The following is a 15,906-nucleotide window of genomic DNA, read 5'->3' on the forward strand; positions in this document are numbered from 1 at the left end:
CTACTATTTGATCACAGTTGCCCTAGCTATGCTTATACATCTTTTTGTAGACTGTTCCAGACAGCGGGCACTGAAATGTTCTAATATCAAAATAATCTCACTGTCACCCACCACTTTTGTAGATCATTTTAATCTCTTCAATTGCAAAACACTGTCCTCCAAACCAATCTGTGTTGATGTGACTGTGAATAGAATGTACTGTAATGCCAGGACAGAACTGAGCAGTGAGATACAGGAAGTTCTTAAACCTGGTTTGCCAGCAAAGCCAGTATGTCTTTTATATAATATTTGCTCAGAGACTTTACTATATTTCCTTAATATTTCTCAGTCCACTCTCTTTACCAGTTAGACATAAAAATGTTAATAAACTTACTTGGTAAATTTGAGAAGTCCTAGAACCTATTTTGCCCAAATGAGAAAATATTAAGTACTGTTGACTTGTGTTTACTCTCAACACCACCACATCTGCCTTACATTGAAAAATTAGATATTTTAATAGATATTAATGAATCTATTAAAATATATATCTATTCATATATCTATCTATATTTTAATAGATATTAATAAAAAATTAGATATCCTAGATACTGAATTACATAAGTTTCTATCTCTATTCTGTGCTTTAGATACCATTTCTGATAAGGTTGCATTTCTGCATTATCCAGACAGCAGAAAAGCAGAGCAATTAAAGTGTATATATTCTGAAACACATTAAATTGTAGACTTGTAAATTTTAATGGAAAGTTACAAATTTCATAGAAGTCCTAAAAGCAATTAGTTAAATATTCAGTTTTCAGAAACAAAAACTTAAAAGAATTTGCAGACAGTTCAGAGTTCCTGGGTATGACAAGCACAAGTCTTGTAACTCACTTATGGTGTACCATGATGTATCATTTAGCAAGGCATTTTCCATTGAAATTAGTTGTGAGTTGTGACTTTGTTATGCTCTAAAGCACAGCTGAGGCATTTTTTCACATATGCGTGTATGCTGAAGTCTGCTTAGAGAGCATCTGTGTGGGGAAGTGCTAACATGGATAAGATTAATAGTGAATATTTAATGCCAGGGTATTTCATAGGGTAGCAAACGTAACTTGATGGACACCAGGCTGAACACGAGCCAGCAATGTGCAGCAAAGAGGGCCAGTGGCATCCTTGGCTATGTTAGGCAGAGCATGGACACTGGGTGGTCCAAAGAAACCTTCCATAGATATGCACATGTTATATTGAAATACTGACAGGACTTCTCATCTTTTGTTTCCAGCCAGAATAAACTGGGATCCGTCTGATCCTCAGATAATTTCTGAAGGGCTCTATGCAATCGCAGTGGTGTTAAGTTTCTCGCGGATAGCCTACATCTTACCAGCTAATGAAAGCTTTGGACCTCTGCAGATATCACTTGGCAGAACTGTGAAAGATATCTTCAAGTTTATGGTGATATTTATCATGGTGTTCGTGGCTTTCATGATAGGCATGTTTAATCTCTATTCCTACTACCTGGGGGCAAAACAAAATGAAGCGTTCACGACGTAAGTACAAATCCTAAATGTTCTTTGCAATGCTATTATATTTTTGGATGTGGGGAACTGAGATCTCTGTATCAAAGCAAGGGAAAATATGTCTTCAAACAGATGGAGATAGATAGGAAAAAGTACCTCAGAGGTTTGGAGTTATGTTTATGTATATTTATAAACTGATCAAGAGGAAATACATGTATTTAAATGAAATAACCTTAAAAAAAACCCAAAACAAAAACAAACCACTATTCCCACACCACGCCTTTACCCATGGAATTGTGGAATAGTAAAAACTCAACTGGAAGATTATGGTATGTAAGACTGTTTTTTTTGAAAATTGATGATTTGGGGTCAGATAGTCTTCTTCATATTTTCAAAATATTTGTTATATTAATGGTGAAATAATTCATAGTAAATGAACTAGTGGTGCAATTTAAATAAAGTATTTACAGGTTAATTTTTAAAATTTAACATTAACAGCAAGCTTGTAGCATGTAGATTAAAGTAGTTAACAAGTGAATTGTTGTAATATTTTTTTGAGGATGGGTGTATATTATTCCTAAATGGAATCAGATGGTTTTATTGTCAGTCCTAAGTACTGGGAATCTTGTGTTTTGAAACAGCCTGTACCCATGAAATTAGACAGTCTTCTATGCACTGAGGTGGAGTTCAACATTATGAAAACGGAAAAATTTGTGGACTGTATAAAAATTATAACAGGCAATTTATACAACAAGAATATACAGCTTTTTTCAATAACGTATGCATATGTCCACTTTCTCCTTTTAGTGTTGAAGAAAGTTTCAAAACATTGTTCTGGGCTATATTTGGACTCTCAGAAGTTAAATCAGTTGTTATCAATTATAAACACAAATTTATTGAAAATATTGGTTATGTCCTTTATGGAGTCTATAATGTTACCATGGTCATCGTCTTACTGAACATGCTTATCGCAATGATCAACAGTTCATTCCAGGAAATTGAGGTAAAAATTCCATTCATGATGAAATATCACCACGTTTACAACTAATTGTCTAAATCTCCTGGAAAGTTTTCCTGTTGGTATCTTATTTAAGAAAAGTAACACATAGGCTTTTGGAATATATTAGAAGAAAATATTAATTACACTTTTCGATTTTATTATAAAATACCTGGAAATTACTTGGCTGCACGTGCTTGCAATAGTAAGAACCAGACTGGAATAAGAAACTGCTGCTGAACTGTGTTATGTTCCTGAAGAGGATGGGCTTACAGGGTGTGACTTTGTGAGTCTTTCATTTGCCTTATTTGTAATTATTTGAGAAGTGTCCTTCTTGCTTCAAGGATGTTCTCTTTCATATGCCTCCACCTTGCAGGCAAGTCTCTAAGATGCTGTGTTCTTCTGTCATTGAAACAAGTGTTGCTCTAGACCTCTGCAGTGAGCAAAACTTTACTTGACAAAGTAAAACTTGATTTTCAGTAGCAGGGCTACTGAAAATCAACATGAACTTTTTCATTCTGTGGAAAACAGAGGGCTAGATCATTATTGCTGTTTAGGAAAAAAGGATGCAAATCTCCAGGAACGAGGCCCTCCCAGACTTTCCCAGGGGATGCCCTTGCCAAAGCAGCAGACTCAGGTTTGACTCCACTCTGGTCCCACGTTCTTGGCTTGGGTTGGGAACCACAGTGTTGTCCAGCTTGAGCAAGAGCAACACATTGTCTAGGGAGGTTCACATTCTTCTGACTCAGGAGGCCACGGGGCAAACCTATCTGGTTTGGAGCATTAAAATACAGTGACTGGACAAAACAGCTTCTAACAACAGGTACAGCAATATCGAGTTATGACCTTGAGCTGATGTCAGTCCTTTCTGCAGAAAACCCTCTTAAACTTTACAGGGAGGAATAAAGTGAGTGTTTTGGTGATCTTAAATTGTAAACATAAACCATGGTGATGATAGCATACCTGGTTTAATCATATATTCCAGCAAGTGGAAGGAATTAGGTAAAATTCACCTAATCTTTTTTTAACTTCATGGTAATAGAGACTATAGACTCTTAATAGAGTCTGTCATTGTGATTCTGTATTGCAGACTGTTAGCACTCACTCTGGAGTAAGCAATGTTTAAATCAAATCCATTCTGTTCTTCTGCAATTGCATTATATTAAATGGATTAACAAGAGGAGTTCCATTCATTAAAATTTTGGTTTCCATAGATCAAATGCAAGTTCTTGATCTGTTGAGATTAACTTCAGCCGATTAAACTCAAAACATGCATAAAGTTTTCTAGAGCATCTTCAACAGTCAAAGTGGTATTAACCATGTGTTAACTACTGTGTTTCTGTTTTACAGGATGATGCTGATGTAGAATGGAAATTTGCAAGGGCTAAACTTTGGTTTTCTTACTTTGAAGAAGGGAGAACTCTTCCAGTACCCTTCAACTTAGTGCCAAGCCCAAAATCTTTGCTGTATCTCCTAATCAGAATAAAAAAATGTATTTCTAAACCATTTTTGTGCCAAAAGAAAAGCTTTCAGGAAGATGCAGAGATGAACAAGGTAATTTTATCTTGTGTATACTGACTGCTAATTTTAGAAGATAAAACTGATTTTTACTTCATTTTTATTGTTGTCCTGTTTTACTCATGAATTTCCCAATATACTTCATTCATATGAAGTCAGTCACTAATATCGGAGAATAGAATAGAATAGAATAGAATAGAATAGAATAGAATAGAGTAGAAATAGAATGGAATGGAATGGAATGGAATAGAATAGAATAGAAAAGAAATAGAACAGAATAGAATAGAGTAGAATAGAATAGAATAGAATGGAATGGAATAGAATAGAATAGAATAGAATAGAATAGAATAGAATAGAATAGAAGTGTTAAAACCCCTACTAAAGTTCAGGTCAAATTACATCTCCAGCTCTCACCTTATCTGCAAGTCATTTAATCTCAGAATATCATCTAGATGGTCAGACAGATTTTATTTTTCATAAATACACACCTGCTTTTTCCAGTCAGTTACCATCTGTTCTTGCATATGCTCCAAGAGGTTTCATTTTTCATTCCATTATTTTGCCAGTCACTGAAGGGAGGTTGAGTGGCCCATGGTTGCTCAGATCATAATTTTGACTGTTTCTGAAGATGGGTCTGACATTTGCCTTTCTCCAGCCTTTGGAGACCTCTCCCAGTATCCATGGTCTTTCAGAGATGATAGCACATTTGTAAGGGGTTCATCTGCCCTCTCAAATGCTGCTAACTGTGGATGTAGCACTCTGGATCCAAGGGACTTGCCAGGGTCAAGTTCTCTCAAGTTCTGCCTGTCTCCTTGAGTTCCTTGAGGCACAGAGGGCTGAGAGACTGTGGATGAAGCCTAAGGTAAAGAAGACATCAAGTCCCTCAGTCTGACCTTCATCCCCTGTCACTTAGATCCCTTTCCCCACTGAGCAGTAGGCCCACATTTTCCTTGTTCTGCCTTACCTTGCTATTGTAGCAGTAAAAGTTCTTCTTACTGTCCTTGAAAATGTCAGCTTAAGGTGAGCTTTGTCTTTTCTAATACCACCTTAACATGCCTGGGCAGTTTCTAAGTTCCCCCTTGGCAGCCTGTTTGCTTCCACTGAAAATGCACCTTGCTTTTATTGTAAAATATTTTGTTACCTGTTTAACTTACGCAGGTGCAATAAAAAGCACTTGAGTTGATTCATCGGACTTGCTTAAAGAATGTGCAGTCAGTGTGTTTTTCCTGCACTGTATTGGTGTAAATCAAATCAATTGGTTTAGAAGGACATGGAATGTTAGGTGGCACTGGAAATGTAAAGACTGGCACTATTCTAGCATTTTTGTGACATGTTAGGGAAGAAGAGTCATGCAAGGCAGCTGGTCATATGCAGTGAGTAGAAAGGTCAGCATCTGCTAACATACACACACAATAAAAGAAAGTTAGGATTTGTTATGGTGGTGGAAACAGAATTTTCTTCTATGGAAATTTAAATGTGGAAGGATCTTTGTTAGAATGGGCTGTGGTCGGAGCAGAGGGCAGTTCAATGCTAGGAGTTCTTGAGTCTGTAGTCAAGAGCCATTAGTCGTTAGACTGGGGACCAGTTAAGAATTTATATGCATCTGTCAGTTCTCTGTCACCAATGTGATCAGCACATTTGTCACAGTTATCAGTTGAGGAGTAAAAGAGGAAAAAATTCTTGCAATCCAAGAAGGAAAAAATGGAGTTTTAGGGAAAAATTCTGTGTCTCTGGCTAAGTTTATAAGAGTTTTTGAAAACAAACATAAATATTTTGAAAACAAACATTGCCACCAAAAGATTAAGTTCAAATGTCTCATCTCTGTTACCAGTAATTTTTTTAGCATTTCACAGATCTCACTTCATTTTATTTGGGAAATCTAATCTGAGTGTATTTAAGACCTGACAGAGATGATACTGCATTTGCTTAGGTTTTTGATGACTCTGATATTTGCAAAACTTTTCATCAAGCTGCCTGATGCAGCTTGATTTTAAAACCTCTGTGAGTGATAAAGTCATCACTGAAATATTGAGCATTTAAGGAGATGCATATAAACTGAAAATTGAGTGATGATGGAAAACAACAAATGGTTATTTTTCTAATTTACTTAATTTGTGAATTTGAGAAGCACATATGTAAGTTACAAGCTTGTTTTACTGACTTTTTAGCATGAAATTTATGTTTCCATAAAACAGGTACTCTTAAGAGTCCCATTTACATAGCCTAAGGAAAGATGTGTTTTTATCATTCCATTCAAACCTAGAAATTCATGTTTCACTGCAAAGTGTAATAATTACTAGTTCTACATAAAACAATGACAGATTTGTTGGCTTTTACAGCAGTCCCTCTGAAAGAGAGCTGTAAGGATGCAAAACATTGTTTATGAGATTTTTTTCTAACCCTGATTTAATTTTTAGTCTTCAAATATTAATGCTTTACACTCACCACAGATTGTGGTATAACTAATCCTAAATGAAATATATTTACTCCCCAACCAAAGCAGCTATAAAACTGCAAATCAAATTTAAAAAAAAAATGCTTTTACGCTGAAAAACATAAAGCATCTGATTCGTATTTATTCATTCCTCAGTTTTTGCAGACGGGCGACTGATATTGCCAGATGATTATGTTTTTACTTACCTTTTGGGCTTCCACATGCTCTGGAGCTGACTTTATCTGAATCTATGAGATGTTGCCATCATATGCACTTCTAAAAAGTAGCTAAAGTTGTTTTGTGTTAATTTTTGATCCACTGTGGACAATTCATTATTGTTGAGGCTGTTTCATGGCACCTTCTCAAAGACATTCTTGGGATTTTGGCATTTTGACTTTTGATTCATTGAGTGCTGAGCAGGTTGGTGCTGCTGTGACTGCTGAGCAAAGGGCTTCTTATGCAGGAGCTACTATGAATAAAATGAGTTGTGCAAAGATAAGGAAAGATTTGGCAAGACCAGACCCAAGACTTGATGGCTGTGTTTGTGCTAGTAAGATAGGGGTAGCTTATCTCAGTATTGAGGCCAATTCAGGATTTGCTGGCCCCTATTCAGGTAGTTCTCTTCACAAAGTAGGATTGCTGCAAACTCTTGTCCCCAGACCATTCCAGTTGCCAAACTGTGCTTAGGAAGATAAAAGCTTCTCTGGTGTAAGTCCTACCTGGGAGGACAGTAAAACTTTACTGATAGAAGACATCACATTACAGTGCCCAATAACGTTAACACACACTTGAGTTTTCAGATTCAGACCCAGCCTGTGGTTGTTCTGCTGCAGAGTCTGCATCTTCTCAGTGCAAAGGCAGCAGCAGCTTCAGAATGAGTGTAAAAACAAGAATGAGGGTGGGAATGAGGGAAATTCTGCTCCTAGATCCATCTCTGCCGTGATTATTGTTGGCAGAAAACAAAGCCAGATGCTGTCAGTGCTAAACAGCAAGTAATTTACATAGCTGTGTTCACAGTGTAGCACACCAGAAATTAATTTCCTGAGACATATCTAAATATAATACTAAAGACTGTGACAATGTTTTTTTTCAGGCTGTTGATTAAAATCCAGAGATTTCTTGGTTCAGGCTAGAACTGGAATTTTAAACTTTGAATGAGAAACTCAAACCAATAAAAGGGAGAAATAAATAAAAAGAAAGTAGAGTGAAAAAAAAAAAAACCTACTTTGACTTTTATTCTAAATTTTAAAAATGCCTTGGGATTGAGAAATTTTATTGTTCAACTGTCACAGAACTTGTTCCTCTTCCTGAGTTAAAAATCAGCAGTGCCAGATGATTTAAGCCTTGTTCTTAAAACATGGCCCTTCAGCAAAGAAATAAAGGACAACTATTTATTGAAGGACCTTTAAGACCTCACTCAAACAAGCAAAATATGTCAGCTCTAACTTTCCTAGTGTAAAACAATGTTTCTGAAATTTTCACGAGCAACCTCTGTTTATAGGAGCACAAACTGAGTCATTTTCTGGGAACCCTCCCTTCTGATCCAAGCATGTACAATGTTTTGGCATTCCAAGTCTACAGATGCTTCTGATTTATGACAATAATGAAAGTGCTAAACAAAACAGTTATGATAATTACATTACTATTCTGATTGCACTGAATTTTAAGTAATACTGGAGAATGACAAAATGAGAAGCTAGTTTAAATATGAAGGTGTTTTCAAAGAGCAATAGCCCATACATGGTGCATTTCATCCTTCACACAACATTCTTAGAGAAGAGTTATTTTTATTTGGATTGATATAATTGTTTCATTTAATTTACATTGTTTCCCCTCTGGTTACTCATGTTCAATAAATGGTAACTTAAAAATAAACATTTTAGGTCAGTCGTCAATGTGACAGGCTGAGTGTACTCTAGTACTAATTTTTGAGAAAGAAAAAAGCCATAGGCAGGAAGCTTAAAGAGAGTTTAAAGAGAACTTAAATAAAGTTTAAAAATGTTATTAGAGGTTATAATGAAATATTGGTAATCTCTGCCACCAAGTGGTCATTCAGCAATTTACAAGGGATTTTGTGTACTGGTACACATTAGAAGATTCAATGAAGTTGCACTTTTCTGATTTACCTACCAACTTTCAAGGTGCATTCTGTAGCTAATTAAAAGTACGTTAATCTCTTTAAAAATGTGCTGAAGGGTGAAGGTTAAGATAAAGATGTCACAGTGTGCCTGGTTTTACAGGTTTGCAGTGTCTTAACACATATTACAAATTTTGCTATTTCAAGTGAAAATCAAATTGTAATTAAGCAGTGGATTAACTTTTGAGGTGAGCCAATGTCACATAAGTTTGAAACTGGTAACCAGCATGACAGATTGCTTTTAAAATATATAATAAAATACATAGTGAATACAAAGAAATACATAAGGAAAATAAATTAATTTGTAGATTGTATATAAGGTGGTAAGTAACAGGATCATGAATGGCATCACAGCTGCAAAGTCAGGGATCCAGAAGTGCTGGGATGTCAGTCACACAGCTGGAGCTCGAGTTCACAGCCTGGAGCAACTTTACCCAAGGCAACTTCCATCTGCTGCTGCAGAGGAAGTGTGGTCTTCCTCTTATTCTACTATATTATTTCCAGTAATGGTGCATGAGAAATCCAGGAGCTGACATAGCAGGATGATTGGTTTACTCTTTTAACCCAATAGTAAAGGTGAGGCCCAAGAAAGTATTATTTGCTCTAAAATCCTGAAAAACATAATGATTACACAGTTGGGTAAACTCACTAGTTATTAGTTTTTATTAAAAAACAGACACCTAGTTTAAGTTAAAATATTTTGATAAGATTATGTTTTCTAATATATATTCAAAATATTTAAAATAACATTATTCAAACATGAAAGAGCAACTTGCCCTTTTTATACATTTTTAATTTCCATACACATGTAGGTTAATATGTAAGAGAGAAATAATAATTATTTTACATGTACTATTTATCTTCTATTATTACTTTTGCTTAGTTAAATAAACATAGTCTACATAGCTAAGCAATGTTTTTTAAAAAGTATGTGCAAATAGATTTGTGAATCTTTCTAAAGAACAAAAAAAATTCCAAATTCAGTGTTAACTTTATATTAATTGCTAATTAATGTATTTTACTAATCGATGTAGTGAATTTTTGCATCAAAATACAAACCTAATCTAATAGAAGGTGTCCCTGCCAATGGCAGAGGCGTTTGACTATATGTTTTTAAATGTCCCTTCCAATGCAAACCTTTCTATGATTCTATGGAATGCTAAACAAAATCTGAGAGTATTTAAATTATTCCCAGTGCACAGCTGCATAAGCATCAAATCCTCCTCTGTTTTCAGACCAACAAGTTATATCCCAGCATATCCCATAGAGTATTTAAGAGGCTTCAAAGTGCCCCAGTCTGCTTATCAGTAGATGCTTGATATTTTAGAGCACAACATAGAGAAATTCACTGGAAGTACAACAAGATCCCACAGGATTTGAGACACTGCAATGACAATTCCATCCTTTAAAACAGTAAAAGTTTCATTAGACCATGTATAATTTCCAGGAACTGACTTTTTAGTGACAGTCCCACTTATTCCCCACCCAGATCCATCATGATTTATATTTCTTGCACTACTTGTTGAACTGACCTCGCTATTTATTCAAAGTACTACCATTTGTTTTTACAGTTGCTGTTCAATCTTACTGCAGCCCAGTCATTCAGCTTGAGTCCCAGTTCACCATTTTGTGATGCCTTGGGCTTTCTCACAGCTGTAAATAAGTAATGAAGCTTACAGATTGCATCCTTGGTGTTTTGTTGGAGATGTCCTTTCAGCATGTGTAGTAAAGAAGATGCAAATCAAAAATGTCACCTGATAATCTTGTGGTTCCTGGCATGAACTGCATAACCTATTGCATTCAACCATTAGGGCAAGTGAGGGGAGAAGCAAACTGCTTGTGTAATTTGTGGTAGTGGAGGTCACATAAGCTTCAGGCAAGTGCTATGAAGAAAAGGGATAATGCTGCCACTCTTCTTTCCGTGGCTTCTCTCACACCCTGCCCTGACTTTCCTACAAAGTCTGACCACTGCTGCCTTTCTCCTGGTATGGATTCCCCTTCCTGTGCACCAGAGAAGCCCACGGGGATGTGGCTGCTCTGCTCTGGTCTCTTGGGAATGTTAGGAGCTGGGGAGAGGCAGAGTAAAGCCAGGAAACCTCCTAGTTCTCACCTTCCTACATCACAGTCTGAAAGAGGTTTTTCAACTCTTGTGATGAAATTATGTACAGGTACAAGGACTTTACCACAGTCATTTAACACTTCGCAAAATTATCTTATCAGTTATTGTTCTGTCATAGGTTATACATATGATATATACATTTCGTTCTATTTATTTTGTACTGTAAATAATGTTTCCATTTCAGCTTGGTCAAAGGAAGCAATCAAGTATAAGAAGCTCAGATGAAATCCACTTAAACAGTTTAAATAATCCTCCAAGACAATACCAGGTAAAAACCAGTTTATTTTTAAACAAAATCAAGAAGTACCAGAATCTGAATGAAGAAGGGTACAGAAAACAAGCCTACTTTATTGACCATGAGACAGAAAAAAAGATTTTCCCTTGGGCAGAGTAATTCTGCTCCATTCTTACATTATGCAGTGTCCATACAAGTCTGTTCCAAAAACTCCCTGATTTTTCTCACAGCCAATTTCATTATGATACAGGGATAGATATTAAGATTAAAAATCTACCCCATAAACATGTTGTGTGACTTTGTATTTGGAACATTCTTGGATTAGTATAATGAATAGTACAGCTGCTGACCTTGCAAGCATGACTGTAGTGGTGGTCTGGAGCCACTAATGTGGGATGACTCATCTCACAACCAGCCCTGGTCAGCTCTGTTATTGTGGAGACAAAAGCAGACACATAAATCTATGTATGTTTTATATCTTACAATGAAAAAGGATTGTGTTGTCATGGACTACACCCTCTGAAAATATTAAACCCAAAGACAGAAATACATATCCTAAAAGGTACTGGGATACCTTGCTCTCTTTCATGTAATTTGAACTAATGGGAGAATCAGGTGCAGAATCCATTTTTTTCCTGGAAAGGTAAAATTTAGAATAAATTTGCTGACCTGGGTTCCCCTTCTTATTAGCAGAGAGATAAGTTATTCTAATGGTGTGATCTATTTGATCAGTTTTAGTTGTCTGAGATGAACTGTGCACTCAGATTTACTCTTTCTATCCATAGAGGGAAATAAAGGTGACAGATATGTATATTTAAATTGGAAAGTATCTGCCTTTGTTTAGATGAATCCCAGCTGACATACTTAAATGACTCTTAGAATTTTGGGTTCCATTTTCTCTGAGCCAAACACTGGGAGAAAACAACATAGCAAATATGTGAAAATAAGTTCAAATAAACTGACAACAAAAGGATGTAGCTATGAGCAACTGCTAAGCCAGGTCATTATCATCTTTGGGTAGCAATAAAGGCCAGATGGTTTCATCTACTTGGAGATCAAAGCTGCGACTGTATTAATCATTCTCACAGACTCCAGTAGTAGGTGAAGCCTTGTGAATTATAACATTCTTAAGATTGTCTTTAGTTTTCTAACTTTCAAGTGTATATATATGTGCAGAATCATAAAGGTTAAATATCTACTGTAGATGAAAGCAGAGATTTTTACATTCAATTCCTTTAACCTGTCAAGTCCTACAATGAAATGTCTGAATGCAACAGAAGGTAACAGAGGTGCCATAATTTAACTCCAGCTGTCAACTGAGCACCACACAGCTGCTTACTCACTCTCCCCACACTGCCCTCTCCAACCACATGGGATGAGGAGGAGAATCATAACAGGTAAAACTTGTGAGTTGAATTAAGAATACTTCACTAATTTAAATAAGGAAAATAAATGGAGAAAAATATAATAGTACTAGTTGTAGTAATGAGAAGGAGAGATAGAGGAGCCATGATCAGCTCTCAAGGCCAAGCCTCCCCCAGCTTATTTACTGAGTAGGATGCTCTGTGGTATGGAATATCCCTCCAGCCAGTTTGCTTCAGCTGTCCCAAGCATTCTCTCTTCCAGCTTCCTGTGTACCTGCTCAGTGGCAGAACATGAGGCGTTGAAAAGTTCTTGACTTTGGGTAATCACTGCTCAGCAACAATTAAAACACCAGTGTGTTATCAGCATTATTCTCATACTAAACCCAAAACTCACACTGTACCAGCTACTATGAGGAAAATTAACTCAGTCCCAGCTGAAAGCAGGGCAAGAGCTCTTATTTTGAAATGTCATAACAATACTAGTCCAACTTAGAAAACTCTTCCTTTCTTTCTTTCTTCTCTGCAGAAAATAATGAAGCGTCTCATTAAAAGATATGTGTTGAAAGCTCAGATAGATAAGGAAAGTGATGAAGTCAATGAAGGTGAGTATGTTGATAAATAGTGTGTTTCATTAGAGAATCAAAACAAACTAAAGTGGTTACATATGGCACTTGAAAATAATGTTTCCAAAATAGTTATTCCACTTGACATGTTTACAAGTGCAAGATGTAAAATTAACAGGAAATTGAAGAGGAGATGGGATTTTTGTCTCTTCTCTCCCACCAGAAACAATCACTGATCTTACAAGCTTTAAAGCATGTTGCTACATCCAGTAATAATAGAATAATGGAATAGTTTGGTTTGGAAAGGCCCTTAAAGATCATCTACATCCTTAAGATCTGGTGGGCTGGGCAGTGCTGGATTAATGATTGGATTAAATAATCTTAGAGGTCTTTCCCAACCTAAATGGTTCTGTGACTCTATGATTCTGTGATCTCTCTTGCAGCAGAACAGCAGCTTCCATTAAATAGATCATGTGAATTTTGTGAACTGATGTGGCATCTCACACTTTTGCATTCATATTTATTTAATTCCTGAAGTGCATCTTCGTATTTCTATCCCTAAGACACCATTCCACTGAGGCTAGCTCAGCTGGTCAGAGCATTGTGCTTTTATCATCAAGATTGTGGGTTTAATCCCTGTGTGAGATACTTAAGCATTGGACTCAATGATCCTTCTGAGTCCTTTCCAACTCAGACTATCCTATGATTCACCAATGGGCAGCAGAAAATCTACCTTTTCTGTTTCAACAAAGAAATACAGAGACAGCACATTATAATTGTGTGATATTTGGATATGCTGTCTTTTTCTTGTGTTTCTTAATATTGTGATCTTTTAAAATCCATTACAGGTGAACTGAAGGAAATTAAACAAGACATCTCAAGTCTCCGGTATGAGCTCCTTGAGGAAAAATCTCAAAATTCTGAAGATCTGGCAGAACTTATAAGGAAACTTGGGGAAAAACTGTCAATTGACTCTAAGGCAGAAGAAAGCAAGAGATAACCGAAATGTTTAAGAGATGCAACAGAATGTTAACAATTCACTTAAAGCCATATTTCTGTTTTCCTCAAGTCTAGCTCACATTTCTACAAAAGGTTCAGAAATTAAATCATTCCAGTTCTTTATTGATAAAAACACAGTGGCAAATCCACTAGGTCTGCAGTAGGGAGGCAATACCACTTCAGTAAAGGTAATTATTCTTTACCTGATGGTAATGGTTGATCTGAGATAATTTAAGTACTCAATTTACCTCTTTTGGAATTCCAGTGGGATCTTGATAAGCCCAGTCACAAAAGATTAAAACCATAGATCTAAACTTTTCCTATGTTAGCCATTTATTTTTTGCAAATTACATTTTGTAAACATTCTTACATATATTTTAATGAAGCAAAAGAGAAAAAATCCAGGCTTTTATATATATATATATCCAAATCTACTTAATTTTTCCAACATTCCCAACTAGGAAAAAAAAAAAGCAGCCAACTGCCTTTCTTAAAAAATGTGTAGGATGTTAAAATAATTTATTAATATTTCCACGTAGAGGTAGATATCAGGACACTCAGAACAGTGTGTTGTATTTTTCCCTACTTATCCCTGTCACCACTGGACAATCCTTAGAGACATCTAGGTTCCAATGGGAGTTAGAGCATTAAGAACGAAATATTTTTCACCAAGTTTATTGAAGAGCTGTTGCTGAGTCTAGAAGAAAACCTTCTTTACTCCAAATTAATCCATGATATTCCAATCTGTTTCAGAATTCCCAAATTCTGCAGCTTTTATGTCTTGAACTGAACCTCCCAAACTGCAGGGTAGGGGTTTGAATGTATCATTTTTATTTGAGGTGGAAGATACTAAAATGTTAGGTGCAAATCCCTCTTTGAATTCTGGGAATGTCATGCATCAGGGACCATGTTTCCTGACAGTTATCCCTGTTTGAATTTTCTTCAGATCTATCCAAAGCAAATAAAGCATCTTCTTCCAAAAATTCCTGAAATCTCATCTTCTATGGATTTGCATCCCTTGTCCTTTTTTCTGCTGGTGAAAGCTTAGCTCTTGTACTGTATTCTTTAGGACAATTTTAATAAAGAATCTTCTCTCCATGGGATAAAGAAGCCTCCAACGCTTTCGCTCTGCCCACTGCAATACTTAAATGTCTCTTTCTGTTAAACATGAGATGAGGTGAGATGAGATGAGATATGAGATGAGATGAGATAGCCCATGTTGTGTCTGGCTCTTTGTTGTGTGACAAATGTCTATGCAGTACAATCAGCTGGTTTCAGTCTCTCCAGATAGAAACAGCATAAATTTCACATTATTTTTCCCTTGGTTAATACAGTAATTTGTGTTTCTTTCTTCTGACAGTCACCAGTTCCAGGAGCATAATAAACATACATTACATTGGGCATCTCTGCTTCTCTTTAACCTTTTCTGAGATTAGTAAAAGGGCTGTGAAAAATTATTACAGGGGCATCAAGGTGTATAACACGTCTGTAAAAGACTTGTATGGAAAAAGACTTTTAAAGGCATGTCAGTAATTGCTTTACAATTAGCTTTGGGAAACTTATTTACTGTGGAATGTATAGAATGTTTCTGCCTCTCCCTTTTAGGACGGAGATTATTTTTAATGGGTTTAGATTAGTTTCCAGTTGGATTTATTGTTAGTTCTTTTATAAAAATTGTTGATGGAATCACTGTGTATTTTCAGGGAAAAAAATGTATTAGAATGGGTTTTAAAATCACTTGGAGACAGGTGGAGGTGAGGGGCTGAGGTCAGCCTGCCCCAAGAGAATTTTCTTTGAGGGAAGTGCTTGGCCTGTAAGTTTAGCCACCAACAGAGCATGTGGGATAATGTTTGTCCAGGGAGCTCAGGTGTAATGAACTCAGGGTTTAGTAACCTCTAAGGCTTTTTCCTCTGAAGAAGAAGGAAGGTGAGGATTCCAAGGTGGTAGAGCACAGGCAGTTGGTGTGACCTCAGGCTGGAAGAAAGCATGACAGTAAATTCACTCCTTTTGGCTCTTGGATGGTTCCTGGCCTTCTCCCTTGTCC

At 36.3% G+C, this 15,906-nt stretch overlaps 1 protein-coding gene across 2 annotated transcripts in view; it reads left to right on the plus strand.

The window, feature by feature from the left end:
* TRPC6 (transient receptor potential cation channel subfamily C member 6) overlaps nucleotides 1-13,969 on the plus strand; it is a 72,530-nt gene extending 58,561 nt beyond the window's left edge. Inside the window, exons 7-12 of one of the 2 annotated variants that reach the window (XM_085064488.1) lie at nucleotides 1,262-1,526; nucleotides 2,304-2,499; nucleotides 3,844-4,047; nucleotides 10,886-10,969; nucleotides 12,827-12,902; nucleotides 13,712-13,969. In XM_085064488.1, coding sequence (XP_084920614.1) covers nucleotides 1,262-1,526; nucleotides 2,304-2,499; nucleotides 3,844-4,047; nucleotides 10,886-10,969; nucleotides 12,827-12,902; nucleotides 13,712-13,863 — 977 coding nt within the window. In that variant the 3' untranslated portion in view covers nucleotides 13,864-13,969. The remainder of the gene's footprint in view (nucleotides 1-1,261; nucleotides 1,527-2,303; nucleotides 2,500-3,843; nucleotides 4,048-10,885; nucleotides 10,970-12,826; nucleotides 12,903-13,711) is intronic. The other variant, XM_085064495.1, reaches the window with a different exon arrangement.
* The last annotated feature ends 1,937 nt before the right edge of the window (nucleotides 13,970-15,906 follow it).

Source organism: Lichenostomus cassidix, chromosome 1 (genome assembly GCF_008360975.1).
Source record: "Lichenostomus cassidix isolate B80296 chromosome 1, HeHo_3.0, whole genome shotgun sequence".
Classification (NCBI taxonomy): Eukaryota; Metazoa; Chordata; class Aves; order Passeriformes; family Meliphagidae; genus Lichenostomus; species Lichenostomus cassidix.